The sequence below is a fragment of the Martes martes genome (genome assembly GCF_963455335.1).
Source record: "Martes martes genome assembly, chromosome: 11".
Lineage (NCBI taxonomy): Eukaryota > Metazoa > Chordata > Mammalia > Carnivora > Mustelidae > Martes > Martes martes.
In genome coordinates this window covers 94255461-94271378 of record NC_137899.1, presented here as the reverse complement: position 1 = coordinate 94271378, position 15918 = coordinate 94255461, and the positions used below count along the sequence as shown (strand labels likewise).

Here is a 15918-nt window from a genome sequence, read left to right as displayed (position 1 = left end):
AAATGGAAACGACTGTGTTTTAGCCTGTAAAGCAGCTGTTGTACTTATTTGAATGTATTAACACCTGCATTCTGGGGGCAATTGGAAGATTAAATCTAGAACATCCTCATTTAAAGAGATCTTTGATTTATAGTTAGAGAACACTGGAAAGGGACAAACCACTCTTAGGCGTGATGCTTATGACGTGTTACTCATGAGAGCGGGCAGCTGGGGTTCAGCATGCTTTTTAGTGGCTTGAGGTGACCACTTACCGTAACTTATGACGTACTGGTTGTAACAGATCAGGAGTTCATTTTCGACCTTTGTCTTGGTGGACGGGGACCATGGGAGCTAGTCATTCTCCATGGTGCAGGACAACAGTGAAATGTTCTATGTCCACGAGCCTTTGAAATGTCTAACAAATACTTGTGTAGAATTTTACAGCTGGATAGAATCTTATCTGTTTTACTTATCTTGACACCAGCTTTTTTCCTAATGTGCCCCCTTACCTTTCGCTCTGCTGATTTCCTACACAGCTTGTTTTTAGTGGCTTCTGATCTAGTTACTTCTCTTAAATTCTGTCACTCATTACAACAAGTTGTAATCATCCTATTATTATATTATCTCTCCTTGTGTAGTTTACTGAAACATTTATGTATCTAATACGTATTTTGCTATAAACTAATTTTAGGTATTTATATTTTTCCAATGGTACGTATTGAGGTAATTATCTATGACTTTTACTTTAGAATAGTAAAAAGGACTTGATAAAACATTTGTTCTAAAAAGGAGAATTGGGTTTGATAGGTTGAACTGCTGATATAGACAATGATGCAGTATATGAGTTAACTCATTACCAGACTATTTTTTTAAAATGAACTTACCAACAAAGATGACTGTTTACCCTTATGTTTTCCTTAGTGCCGATGAAATCATTGTAAAGATGCATGGCAGCCAGCTGACACAAAGATACCTGGAGAAACACGGATTTGAAGTTCCCATTATGGTCCCCAAATTAGATGACCTAGGACTCAGGCTCCCTCCACCTACTTTTTCTGTCATGGATGTGGAACGCTATGTAGGTACGCACTTGGTTCCTTGAAGTACTTGGGGGAAATGCGGTAAAAGTAGTAGTAGTAGTGTTCTGAGTACATTAGAAGTTGAGTGAAGAGATGGCAATTTAGTAGGAAAAGTGAAATTCAGTATCACCTAGGTGGAAAACTTTCTTCTGGGCAAACCTCCAATTGTCAGAGAAAGAGAATGAGACGGTTGCTCTATTCTTATGTACTCAGCCTCATTCTGCCGCTCTTTCTGTTGTCATCAGATTGTCTGGTACCTGCTTAGGAGGAACAGTTGTGAGGTGGAACTACAGATAACAGGAGGAAGACTCTGGGAAATTGGACTGGTTCTAGGACTCTGTAGCATGCAAGAGCAGAATCCCTGGATCCTGTGTCATTGACCTCCAGGGCCTAGAGAAGGGCTGGGAAAAAGAGGAGACCATGTTCAAGCCCATTTCCATATTCGTGACATGATGGTATTGCCACTGCCTGGTGTCTGCACTCGGTGTGTGATTTTGAGGTCCAGGGAGGCATAAGAAACAAGGGGGAAACCGTTTCTCTGTGGCATTCTTCTCAACATTGTCAGTCATTTTGTGTATTCTCATCTCGGTATCTGTAGATAAAACTGACTGTATGTAGATCTCATTCCTTATCAGTTGTAGATAGAGGTGTTTTTGAGGATTAGATCTCAAATCGACTTTGACTCCAACTGTACATTTACTGTGATGCATTATCTCCCGAGTACAAAATGCTGGAGAACTTGTCCCTTTATTAAGCCACTGAGTGACAGTTTTCATTGATAAATGCTTCACTGAGGAAACGCAGTTTAATGTCATGACTTCACATTCACTAATTCTGAATTATTTGATAAACTAGGAGATGAGGCTGAGGTTTAACCTGGCATGTTTTCATAAATAGCACTGTAAAATAAGTGGCTAGTGTAACGTAAGTATAGGAAAAATATTCAAACTCCTAGATAGTTTACTTTTTAGCATTGTAAAATGCTTTGGTTAACAGAACTGTTTTGCCTCTTAGGTATAAAATAAAGTCTACTAGGCAGTGCATTAATATAAAGTTACACTAAAGTGAGAAAATGTCATTTATTCAATTTCTCTTTGAGATTGATTAAATATTGCCATATTTTGAATTTACCCTCTGTCCCGTAGGACATTACAAAACTGAGTTTGCTTTCTAGGGTGACTGTACAGTGATGGGCAAGAGACACCTCATGGTTTTATAGGAAAAATCTGAATTAATCCCAATTGAGAACTCATTTCACTTGCATTAATATGAACTGATTTTTGCTTCCTAACCACTGATTTTTTTCTTGAAGCAGAATGTTGGAAGAGAAGACACTACCTGGCAAGCAGAAATTGTCATAGTTACATTGTTTACTAATTCCACAGCGACTGACTGGTTTTTCTAAATGATGGAATCTTAGGTGTTAGAGGAGTGGAAGGACGAAGGCAGTCCCCTCGTCTTATGCATGGGGACACTGAAGGTGCAGAGCACATGGCCCAGTTCCTGCATACCAGTATAATGCATTTTTGTCAGTGTGAGCTGCACACAGAAATCAGTAGTATGTAGAAAACTTTGTAAGCATTTAAGTTTTCACGCTCATTGTTAAATTAGTAACTCTGTCTTTATTGCTTTATTCTTTCCCTCAAAAGCAGCCCCCTTTTTCAGAAGTACCAGTTGGACTTAAAAAGTAAGGACACTGGCAGAATCTTTGTCTAGGCTATGTAGTTTTATGGTTGGTTTTAAGTAAATACAGTCTTTAAAATATTTTTGTTTAGGGCATCTATTGCTGTAACTCTTAAGCCCAATAACAAGACTATAATTTTTTTCTGCAGGTGGTGACAAAGTGATAGATGTCATTGATGTGGCAAGGCAGGCAGACAGCAAAATGACCCTACACAATTATGTTAAATACTTCATGAATCCTAACAGACCAAAAGTGTTAAATGTGATCAGCCTTGAATTTTCAGATACAAAGTGAGTAGTTCTGGACATTTTGGTTTGGTCTTCTCAGTGTTAGCTAAATGTAGTTAATGATACATTTATTTCAGTACGAAATCTAATTATGACTTCTGAAGAGGTCCAGTCACAGCAATGTACATTTTGCTTTGACACGCACAGAGAGTATTTAGAAATATGAATTTTAATCTTTTAAGTATTGTTGTTAACCTAGAGTTCTATTTAATTTCTTGGTTTGGGTTGAGATGGGAAATGAATCTTTAAGAGCTTTCAATTTGCATGGTGTGGGGATGTGTGTATATGTGTGTTTGTTTTTTTAAAGGATGTCTGAATTGGTGGAGGTCCCTGATATAGCCAGAAAGCTTTCCTGGGTAGAAAATTACTGGCCGGATGATTCAGTTTTTCCCAAGCCATTTGTTCAGAAGTACTGCTTAATGGGAGTTCAAGACAGCTACACGGATTTCCACATTGACTTTGGTGGAACTTCAGTCTGGTACCATGTCCTCTGGGTAAGACTGGGGCATTTCTTCCTCCTTTTACTGACAGAAACGTTTAGTCCTGTTTTTCCAGGAATGCATTCATTTGCTGTAAATGATATTTATTAAGAGGGAAGTTTTTGTACTTTTTAAGTAGGCTCCAGCGTTTTACCTTTAAGCATTATGGTTTTTCTTTTTTTTAATCTCAAGTAATGGAGGGGCCACCATGCTTTTATTTTATACTTACATTCCTTTATTTTGTCCCTGTCTCAAAAATTGGTCACTTGCAGCCTTTTGTCTCTGTTTCCTTTTCACCCTAGTCAACTATCAGTTAATCCCTGAATCAAATACCTGATTACAGCATAATTACAGTAATACTTGCTTCTGGTTTTAAGGGTAGGCCAGGACAGCTAGTTGAATGAGTCAGAATGCCCATGAAAAAAAAAAACCTAATTCTTCTCGGCAGCTTGTATTCACCTTGCTTTATCTAGAATTGGACTGTACAGTAGCCACTGGCCACATGTAGCTAAATTTAAATAATTATAATTAAATATAATTTAAAATTCAGTTCCTTCTTTACACTAGTGACATTTCAAGTGCTCAGTAGCCACATGTGGCTTACGACTAGTGTATAGTGCAAATAGAAGACATTTCCATCATCACACAAAGTTGTGTTGGACAGTGCTGGTCTAGAACCAGATCTGTGTACAGCGCCCATGCTTCAGCAGCGCTCTGGACTGTACTCGACGCTGTGTCCTTGAGCTCCTGTTCCTCTTCTCCGTGAGAAGGCAGGGGCGAGTTGATTAAAGGAAGTTTTATTTACCGGTCTTTGAAAAAAATAATCATAGATCTTAGGGGCAAGGGCAAAGTTGCAGAGATGACTCTGTGACCTGGGCCTATTAACATGTGTTTGCTTCCATACCTTAAAAATGAGATCAGTAAGGTGTTTATGATTGTTTACCCTCTTCTCTTGTAACTGTTTCTCCAACCCTGCTTTATTGACCCCTGGTCGTATTTTGGAGGGGGAGCTTTAGCTTTTGTGAAGATGCTTATTAAGGGCAGTAATTATTGATCAGGTTTGTGAAAGATGTCCTCTTGAGCCTAAAAAAAATCTGATAATTATCTAATTTGATTTAGATCATTATATTGGGAAATCGCATCCGTGTAGGCCATTCTAAGAGTGGCTTTTTTTTTTTCAAAAATAGTGTGATTACTTCCTTCTAGGGTGAGAAGATTTTCTATTTGATAAAGCCAACAGATGAAAACTTGGCACTCTATGAGTCTTGGAGTTCATCTGTGACCCAGAGTGAGGTGTTCTTTGGAGATAAGGTGGATAAATGCTACAAATGTGTGGTAAAGCAGGGACATACTTTATTTGTTCCTACAGGTAAGGCTTTCATCCCATCCCCTCTCCCCATAGTTGATGCTCAGTTGCACAGAGTCGGCATTTTATTGGAAGCTCTGGCTTTAACATGGTTGGAAAATAGCTTTGCGTGAGAGAGAATTCTGACCTTGGACTTTTCACTGCTTTGTCCCTTAGAGGGCTTTTCTTGCAATTAGAACCTGTTTTGGAATTTTGTTTTCTGTCATTTGCCTTCATTTTAATTTTTATTCAGATAAAATTCATATGCCGGGATGCCCGGGTGGCTCAGTCGGTTAAGCCGCTGCCTTTGGCTCAGGTCACAATCCCACAGTCCTGGGATCAAGTCCCGCATCGGGCTCCTTGCTCGGGGGGAGCCTGCCTCTCTCTCTGCCTCTGCCACTTTGCCTGCTTGTGTTCTCTCTCTCTCTCTCTCTCTGATATATATAAATAAATACATAAATAAAAAATAAATAATCTTTTAAAAATTCATATACCGTAATATTTATCCTTTTCAAGTGTACACGTCAGTGGTTTTTGGTAGAGTAACAAAGTTGTGCACCCATACCACTTCCAGAACATTTCATCACCTCAAAAACAAACCCCTACCAGTTAATAGGCGTTCTTCTCCCCTGAGGCCCTGGCAACCACTTGATGTACTTTCTGTCTCTGTGGATTTGCCTATTCTGAATATTTCGTGTATAACACATGGAATACGTGGCCTTTTGTATCTGGCTTCTTTTAGCTGGCTTAATGTTCACTGGGCTCCTCCATGTTGTATCACATGTCAGTGCTTCATTATTTTTTATGGCCAAATGATATTCCACTATATGGATAGACCTCATTTTGTTTATCCATTCATCAGTTGATAGACATTGGCTATTATGAATAGTGATGCTTTGAACATTTTTTGAACAGTTTTTGTGGTTATATATATATATATGTACATATATATATATACACACCTAGTAATGAAATGGTTGGGCCATAGCATTTATGATGTTTAGCTTTTTGAGGAACTGCTAAACTCTTCCATATGGTTTCACCACTTTACATTCCCACCAGCAGTGTACGCATGTTCCAGTTTCTCCGCATCTTTACCAACACTGTAATTATCTTTCACTTTGACCGTTCTAGTAGATGTGAAGTGATGGTATCCTACTGTGGTTTTGATTTGTGTTTCCTTAATGAATAATGATGCTGAACTTTTTTTCTTGTGCTTCTTGGTTGTTTGTGTATCTGTCTTTGGAGAAATGTCTATTCAAATTCTTCATCCGTTTTTAAGTTGGGTTATTTGTCTTTTTATTGTTGAGTTGTAAGTGTTCTTGATATATTCCGTATACTAGATACATGATCTAGATATATCCAGATACATGACCTACAAGTAACTCTCCTATTCTGAGGCTTATCTTCGCACTTTGTTTATATGTTCTTTGTAATGTCCTTTGCACAAAATTTTAAAATTTTGTTGACATGCTTTCAGTTTTAACTGGTTGGCTCTACATTGCTATCAAAGGCCGAGCCTGCTCTAAGAATCTGGGCTGCTGCCCTGGGACACTGGAGGCAGTGGGTATATTTTGAGGGACCCTGGGAAGGAACTGAACACCAGCCTTAGCTATCGCCTCAAGTATAGGTTATCAGGCGTGTCACTTTGAGATTGACTGAATGCAGGGTGTGGACTCATCCAGCCACTGGTTTTGAGAATTAATGTTTTTCTGATTTGGGTGACCTTAATGGCTGCAGAGTTCACGGGGATCTGTTGCCACAGGCCTTGCTCTCTTGCCTTGCCTTTGGTGTATGTAATAATAAATATGTATTGAATAAATGAATGAATAAATGTCTAGAACCACCAGAATTTATAAATCTAGATAAGTATCAATATTTTTATTGTCCGTGGGCTCAGCTTCTCTCTTAAATCCTTTTCCCAGGGCTCCCTTTTGTAACAAATCTTTTGTAAATGCTCCCTTCAAAATCTTGGATTCAAATTCATTCATGATATAATCTCCTATACCAGTTGTTTCCCCCCAAACTGATGCAATGATCTAACTAGAACAGAAAGAAGAAACTCAAAAGCAATTCATAATAAAATACTATTTCAAAATGTGCCTGCTCATACAGGTTTATGATTGGCAACTCAAGTTCTAGAGCACTGATGTAGATTAATGGTTCTCAAATGTCATTGAGCATTAGAATCACCTGGAGGACTTATTAAAACATGGATTGCTGGGCCTTATCCCCAGTGGTTCTGATTCAGTAGATCTGAGAGGCTTGGGGGGTGGTGCTAGGAATTGCATTTCTAAAGGTTCCCAGTCGCTGGCTGATGCTGCCGGGCCTGAGACCCCACCTAGAGAACCACTGCCATAGGGACTGTTGCTTTTTCAGAAAATTGTGCCAAAACTGTGCAGAAAATGCTTTGCTTACATACATAATGAACTTACAGTTTCTAGACTTAGACCATTAATGACAGATTTTGTACCTGTGTGAATGCCCAGCAGAGAGCCCTGAGTAATGCACGACTTTCTTACTATATGGAGTGGCCCACTTGTTTCGTCCCTGGCTCTCGCTCAGGCAATGACACTAATGCCTCTTGATCATGGACAATCAAAGCCAGTCCTCCAGACTTTTCAAAACATCCTACACAGGCAGCGCTGCCTCTGTGCTGTAGAGAACCAATGATCTGTAGGATTTGTAGCTGACAAAAATTTTTCATTTGTGATTTCAGGGTGAAGCTGAAGGCTTTGTGCCTTTAAGCATACAAATGGCACCCCTTGAAAGTCAGTCTTTAAAGGAATTTTTTTCATGTGTGCCACAGCACAATGAGGGATCAAAAAGTGAAAAATATAAAGAAAATGGGGTCTGTTTTAATAACTAATTTTTATACGCAAACATATGTGTGTATTTATATATACATTTGCACGAAGGCTTTATGTTCAGCCTGTGGATTTTTTTTTTTTTCAAAAGTTAGGCATCACCTCTTAGAAATGATTCTTACTTTGAAGACATATTTGTGGGAAAATAAGACATCATTTTAATTGCCACCGTTTGTACCTTAGGACCCATAACCCTCCACAGTGCATTGTAGGTGATCTACCTTTTTCTTCTTAGCACCAGGTGTCCCCTCGAGTCGCACTCTTGCTCCTTGCTTAGTCCCTCAGGGCACTGCTCGCCCCAGGACGGCGCTAATAAAGAAGGGAAGGGCTCGGCCAGTCCCGTGTCCGTGTAATGGAAATGTGCTCACCTCATTCTTACCACATTTGACTCCTCTCAGAGTAACATCTTCAACGAGAAGTTGGATTATGTTTTTAAGCTAAAAAACTAAAACAGCAACAACCACAAAACCCATCACCTATCCTGTACCATGATTTTGTCTGATTGGATCAATGCATTTGTTTCCTCAAACTCAGCAGAGTCTGGCATGTGTTTGGTTCTTAATAAATACTTGAACGAATGTGTCTACAGATGATAATCAGCATCAGCTTCTCGAGCTCTGGCGGAGTAGGAAGGAAACTGATGTTGATATTTTGAATTTCTCATTTCACAGGTAGATATCACATTTGTTTGGTTTAAATATTGAAAACTCACTGATGCGCATTTTAACTGTTCCAGGGTGGATTCATGCTGTGCTCACATCTCAGGACTGTATGGCTTTTGGGGGGAACTTTCTGCACAACCTTAACATTGGCATGCAGCTCAGGTTTGTGTCATCAGTATTTAAAGGATCTTTTGTCTTTTCTTAAATAAGATACTATTTTTAAAGTTCCAGAAAAACTAATTCAGCAATGTATTTTAATTGCATTCTCATGGAGGTAGGCCCTGAGGAATTATTAAGGACCTTTAAACCAAATGTATTATCATAAAATTTTGTCAGGACGACTCCTTGATGTATTTCAACCCTAAAAACTGAAAGAGTCATTCATTCAGTTTGATACGAAATATAACTCTGAATTTCAAAATTTTACAAAATGTGGGCTCTATCGTTTGCCTGTTTTTATAGTTAGGGAAATGAACCAAATCCAGCTGGACTCAGGTGTGACATGGTGCTGGGGGAAAGTCATCCTAAGTCAGGACTGCTGTCAGAACACCTGCTTTAGTTTGCTGTGGGTAAAGGATTAACAGCTGTTTCCCCTTCTGTCTGAGATTGACCTTTGGGTAACTCTGTTCCTCTGGTGGTCTGAAGAGAGTAGAATGTTACCAAGCTACATGGCTTAAGGTAAAATGATTTCTGATTAATTAACTGCCTCAGGACTGGAAGAACTAGAGATGCCCAGTCAGAAGCCATGTCTTTGGGCTTTCCTGAATGTGGTGACTCTTGTAAACTGGCGTGCCCAGGGGAGTGCTGGGAGCTCTGTGTCTGTGGAGGTATTGTGAGAAATAGCGCCATGAAGCTCGAAGCCAGGGCACCTCCCACACCCATCAGATGTGAATCTTGTTTCTCTACCTGGAGTGTCCCTGGGGGAAGGATGACTACTGGCCGTGGGGACTGCTGCCAGGACTCCTGCAGAAGAATAACACTGGCAGGCTGTGGATCCTGTCTGCTCACCGTGACCAGCGTCGGGTGTAGCAGAGCCTAAAGAAAACTCTGAGTGGGTGTTGTGGTGCTAACACAGGGAGCTGTTTTCTACACATGCTGTTTTACTTGTTACGGTGGAACCCTTATAACATTCCTTTTGCTAAAACTACGACGGGAAGACCCCAGTATAAATCTTCAGTATACTATTCGATTTGTTAAGGTCAGAGCTGGATAAGATCACAGTTCATTCTTGTTCAAGTGTGGTGGTGGTAGGTGATACACACTACTTGATTGGCCTTACGTATTGTGGCCTGCTTGTTTTATTTTCCTTAAGTTGGTTGCCTCCGTTTAACTTGGAAATGCTAATATTAATAAGTTTCTTCAAATTTTCTTTAGGTGTTATGAGATGGAAAAAAGGCTAAAAACACCAGATCTTTTCAAATTCCCTTTCTTTGAAGCCATATGTTGGTTTGTAGCCAAAAATTTGCTGGAAACTTTGAAAGGTAATTCATAATCTGTACATTATGATGCATGATGTTTGTAAATTCATGAAAAGCCACTGATAGAAAGAGGGGACTTTTTTTTATTATGGTGTAACTATTGCCCCTGTTTTGTTTTTTAAAATGCATGATTTCCTCCTGCCAAGAAACTTTTTAGCACATCAGTCTCTAGCCCAAAGCCTTAAAAATCAGATCTATGAAGAGCTGCATCAGAGCAACACAGGAAATGCTGGAAAATGTTCGTTTCCCCTTGGACTCTAGTACCCTGCACACAGTGTCAGGCATGTAAAAGTGCCTCCCTCACAAAAGTACAGTTCAGGCTATGGGACTGTTACTGTCATGTGTGTTCCTAAACATTTGCTTTTAAAAATCGAGGGGATTTTTCACGTCCTGAGAGAACCAGGGAGTGCCTGAGCCATTACTGTTAGGACTGTGATGCTGGCTGGTCCAAGGCACCTGTTAGGGCAGATCTTCTGAAGGTCAGACTATGAGTCTGTTGAAGAAAATGGTTTGGGGCAGGGGACATTCCTTTTTTTTTTTTTTTTTAATTTTTAATTTTTAAAAGATTTTATTTATTTGAGAGGGAGAGAGAACACAAGCAGGTAGGAGGGGTAGAAGGAGAGGGAGAAGCAAGCTCCCCACTGAGCAGGGAGCCCAATGTGGGACTTGATCCCAGGACCCTGAGATCATGACCTGAGCCAAAGGCAGACGCTTAACTGACTGAGCCACCCAGGTGCCCAGGACATTCTTTTATTTACAGTTAGCTACCTTTTTTCCTGCAGAATTTCAGATTTTGGTGTTTTATCTTTGGTTTAATAATCTTTGAGCAGTCAAGTTGGAGGCTGATTATCACATCTACTTCTGACCATTCTTTCCCTTGTACCTATGAGAATAGAGTTCATCGGGTTTTTGTGTTGTCTGACTTTTCTTGTCAGTTTGCAGATAGTGCTATTATTATAATGAATTCTCAGAAGAACAGATAGAAACAGATTAAATAGTAAAGTCTGTTCTAAACATATGGGTCCCCCCCCCCCATTTAAAAGTTACACAGGAAGAAAAGGTAAAATGAAAAGAATCAGTAACTTACTCCCCAGGGTAACATGCACAGAATTAATGATAAAAGTCATTTATGATTTTTTTCCTCAAACAGCAAAAACAGAAAACAACCTCACTCTCCTTGGAAAAAACAGTAGGGCCCCATCCCACACCTTGCAGCAGTATAGATAGAGATCAGTGTCTTGACGTGGTGCAGAGAGAGAGAGAGAGAGATGGTAGAGGAAGGAGCCTATGGATGAAGAGGATTGGCTGCTTTCTGCACAAGACCAGTCTCTTTCCAGAAATGCACCCCTACCCTGAGTCCCTGACTCACTCATTGTTTTTGGGTATTGGCAAGGCTGAGGCACCTGTGTTCAGTGAGCGTGTCTTGGTGTCTTGGCTGCAGGAATCTCACAGGGGACCGCACATAGAGTTGCCATATGTAGTTTCCAGTGGGGTACTGGGCAGTAAAGTTTGCAGTCTCCTCTCCAAGTAGAAGCCTAGAAAAATAGGAACACTTACAAATGCTTAAAAAACATTTATAAATGTCCTTGTGTTTTGGAAATAAAATCCAGTTACCGAACCCTCCAGATAGGAGATTGGCAGTTAGTACTCATTTCAGAGCTGGGGCTCCTGGGTGGCTCAGTCGTTAAGCGTCTGCCGTGGGCTCAGATCATGACCCCAGAGTTCCTGGGATCGAGCCCCACATTGGGCTCCCTGCTTAGCAGGGAGCCTGCTTCTCTGTCTCCTACTCCCCCTGCTAGTGTTCCCTCTCTCGTTGTGTCTCTCTTTGTCAAATAAATAAAATCTTTAAAGTAAAAAAAAAAAAAAAAGGAAGTGCAGAGCCTTTTCCCATCTTTTCTTTCTCACTAACATACACCCACCCCTCAAAGTGATGCTTTTTCCTAATGTCCAGGAGGGGTTCATCAATCACCTTTTTAGGACAAATTAAGAATTCATCTGAAGGGTAAAATCTGGCTGTTCCTCTTGCAGCTGCAAACAGCAAAGTGCTTAATCTTAGAACAGTGATTTAGCCTTTGTTCTAGGCCACTGAGAGTTTAGAAATATTGAGGTCTAATTGAAAACGTGACCCTGTACATCAGCAGCTAAAGAAGATTACTGTAAAAGGATATTGGTAGGCCAGGTTTTAACATATTTTAGTTCATCAGTTGGGTCACTACAGGATAGGAGACCTGGCAACTAGTGAGTCAGTCCAGTCCCGCTAAGGCTGGGGTGAAATCACCATTGTACCAATTGCCATCACCCTAGGCATTCAGCCTGGAAGCAGGGATAGTGGTCTTATCATGCCACATTATGTTCTTTCATCCCTGATCTTTTAACCTTCCATCGTGGCCCAGTATTTGCCAGCTCTCAGACTGTTACAAGGCTTCTATGATTGGATAAATGGAAAGAGATTGTATGAAACTTAACTGCATTTAGGGTAAGTAATAATAAAACAGTGAACTAATTTTGGACGTATTTAAGTAAATCAGCCATTGGACGAAGTGAAACCTTTTGTTTTTGCTTCGGCTTACCTGAATGTTAGACCACACCTGATACATTTTGTGTGAGTTTCAGATGATTTTAAAGACCCAGAAAAGATGTATGTGTGTGTGGTGTGTTTACCTTTACATTCGTGAACTATGTCCCGCCTCGTAGCTGACTGTATAGACTGCACACAGCATACACACATACACGGTCCTAACAGTTAGAATATTAATTACAGGCTCACCTGGGTCACCAGTACCACTGGCTCAGCCTTGCCAGTGCCTTTGAAACATCCCGTCATTTTTTCCCATTGCACCCTCCTCCTTCCCTTGTAAAGAGAACCCCTATCCTGACTTTTGTGGTAATCCTTTTCTTCAGTTTTGTCACCTGTGTCACAAATGATGAAGTAGTTTAATGGTTTCCATTGTTAGAGTTCATGTGAGTAGGTCCATACTGACATTGTTCCACGACTTGTGTCTTGCTCAGACTGTCGGTGAGCTCCCTTTTACTTGGAGCCTTCGGTACAACCACATTTAATGTCATTTCTTTTCTTTTTCTTTCTTGCTTTTTATTTCACTGTTTTCCCCTCTGGGCATCCGGCAGTTACACAGTTTGACAGTTGGTGGCTCAGCAGCGGAAGCTCCCCGCGTTACCTTGGGAGCCCTCTAACTCCTGTCCCCCACCCACTTCCATTCCCACAGAACTGCGAGAAGATGGTTTCCAGCCTCAAACTTACCTAGTACAGGGAGTGAAAGCACTGCATGCTGCTTTAAAGTTATGGATGAAGAAAGAAGTAAGTCGTTTTCTTTGGAGAAATAATTGTTATTGTTTCTGTGGCAAGATTGAAAACGAGCGTCCTTACGCTGCTTTGGCAGCACGTGAGTGGTGGCGGTCGAGGGAATGGAAATGATGCTTTTGGGACGGCCTCCGTTTTATTGTATGGTATATACAAATGTGCTGGCTTATGTGCATATTTATGAGAATTAAGTATTTCTTTAATCTTTAATCTGGAAAAGAAAGTAATTCAAATATGTTTAGGATATTGACTGGGAAATGAACATGTAAATGTAGGATAATAAATAACTTCGAGCTCGCATCTGCTTGTTATCCCCATTTTACTGTGGAGAAGCTGCGGTTCAAAGAATTCTATGTAACTTGCCCAGAATCTTGTGGAGGACCTCGGACTAAAGCTCAGTCTCTGTGACTGCAAAGCCCATATTCCTTTCCATGCGCTGGACTTTTCATAAAAATGAAGGAAAAGGGAGGTCAAGGTTCAAGCAGGAGCTTTCATTTTCACTAAATGTGATGTTAGCGTTTGAATCCTACTACCTCCAAGAGGTCATCCCACATCCCCATTTGGAACCCTTCTGCTTATGTAGCACATTTCTTATGCCAATGGACTTAAAAGTAGTATCTGTAAAGTAATATATTCCTGTCCCCTTCACTAGGTTTATGAGCTCTTGAAGACCAGGGAAGTTTACATGCAACTCTTTAATAAGGGATAGATACGCAAACTGATGAGAATATATTTCCATACTAATTTGTTGAACATTCACTTGAAATAAAAATCCTGCTCTTAAGAGATACTGGAGGTAGTTATTAATAGGTTACCCTCCCAGTAACTTTTTACTCCTTTCACTTTATTATCGTTGCCAGTACGTACCCGTTAGAGCAGGGCACTGTGGAAGCAATCAGGAAAATAAACATCAAGTCTTTGGCAGAGAGGTCATCACGCAGATGAGGAGTAGAGGCATACGTAGATGACAGAACTATTTAACAAGATAATAACAAAATATATGTTGCAAAAACTGTAAAATTTGTTACCTGCTGAAGGCTTTAGATAAGTTGTTTTCAAACTTGTATGTTTGTCAGAGTCTTTTAAAAAATAAACTCCCTGGATCTTTCCTGGGAGACACTGATTGACTAGTTTGGTGGTAGGATCTGAGCCTCTGTCTTTAACAAACTTTGTAGGTGATTTTGATGCATAGTAAAATTCATCAGTGATAAATACTGTTAATTCATGACATTTGAAGTGCTCTTTTAAAAGCATGATATTTGCATTTAACTCTGTTCACCTTGTGGCCTGGTGAGAGGCGGCTCAGTGTAGTGCTCACGGGCATGGGCTCTGGAGTCAGATGTTTGGATTCAAATCTCAGCTGTGCTGCGAGTAAACTAGCAAACCTCTGTGCTTTCAGTCCTGTGAAATTTACAATTTCATAATTGTAAAATGAGACTAATAGTAGTATCTCTGTCACATTGTTGTTGAAAGGCTTAGTGAGTTAACACACAGAAAGTGCTTAACAGTATAGAATCTTGACTGGCACATAGTTAGCACTTACGTTGTTACTAGTTTGTTTTAACAGATTCTGCTAAAACCAAGGAGAAGATGTAAAGCGAAAGTAAAAACTAGCATATTGAATGCATCTAAAAAATTAAAATGTTCTTAGATACAAAGGTTAATACTTAGAAATAGACATAAATAATGACAGTAGTTTGCATTTGGATAGGTATGGCAACTCACCGATTCCTCTGTCCTATTGACGGGATCTTCTTCCTAGTAAAAGAAAAAAAGTTTACAAAAATTTATTAAAAATTAGACCTCCCATAGGAAATAGGATCATTTTTTTAGTGCCTGTGTTCCCACTTGTAAATCCTTATGTATTATGAATTAAATGTTGGGCTTAATTAGTTACTTTACTAATTATAATAGTAGTTAAGAGTCACAGTAGGCTTTGAGGGATAGAGTACAATGTTACATCTCAGTATAATGCAAAATTCACTGTGAGACAGTCCATCTCTAACGCAAACTAAGAGGATTTTATAAGTTAATAAGAATCTCCTTAAAGAGTATTGTACCAACTACATGAACTCTGAGACCTGGCTTACTAGTATTTTGCTATGTCTATAAAATCTAGAGAATTCAAAATTTGTTTAGTGTATAATTTTTATCTGTTATAGTGTAAATAACTTTGGTTGTCTTATCTTTGTTAATCCAAATACAGCTTGTATCTGAACATGCTTTTGAGATCCCAGACAATGTCAGACCTGGACATCTTATTAAAGAACTTTCAAAAGTAATTCGAGCAATAGAGGTAAGAGTAGAAACGATCATCTAAATGCTTGGTTACTGTCTGCTTTGAGAAGCAAATGGATCTACCATTATAGTACAAACATTCAAAAGCCCTTGTACTCTTAGATGAAATAGAATGAGCTGCATTTTTGGAAGGAATCTGAGATTTTCAGGCTTCCAAAGTCCTTCTTCAGCTTCCTTCCAGTCAGTTTCTTCAGCTTCCTCCGAGAATAAGAAAGAGAGCAAACACAAAATTTCAGATCCCATTCATTTCTGTTGGGCAGAGAAGAGTATGTGTTAAGTAATTAGAGGAAGAAAGAAATGTAAGGTGGGGTGAGTAGAGCTGGGTGAAACTGGTTTGGAAAGCGGGATTCTGTTAGTGGTGTGCGGCAAGGAGACCCCCTTGACTGAAGTATTAGAACAACTTGGTTATGTATATGCCCCTTGATAAAAGCCCATAAAATC

The 15918-nt window shown here is 39.7% G+C and overlaps 1 protein-coding gene across 1 annotated transcript in view; it reads left to right on the top strand.

Moving 5' to 3' along the window:
• Positions 1-15918, top strand: part of KDM7A (lysine demethylase 7A) — a 78960-nt gene that overhangs the window by 45760 nt on the left and 17282 nt on the right. The window contains exons 4-11 of the mRNA XM_080818016.1: positions 901-1061; positions 2891-3032; positions 3337-3523; positions 4715-4877; positions 8457-8544; positions 9757-9863; positions 13085-13176; positions 15386-15475. Of these exons, the coding sequence (XP_080674142.1) occupies positions 901-1061; positions 2891-3032; positions 3337-3523; positions 4715-4877; positions 8457-8544; positions 9757-9863; positions 13085-13176; positions 15386-15475 (1030 nt within the window). The remainder of the gene's footprint in view (positions 1-900; positions 1062-2890; positions 3033-3336; positions 3524-4714; positions 4878-8456; positions 8545-9756; positions 9864-13084; positions 13177-15385; positions 15476-15918) is intronic.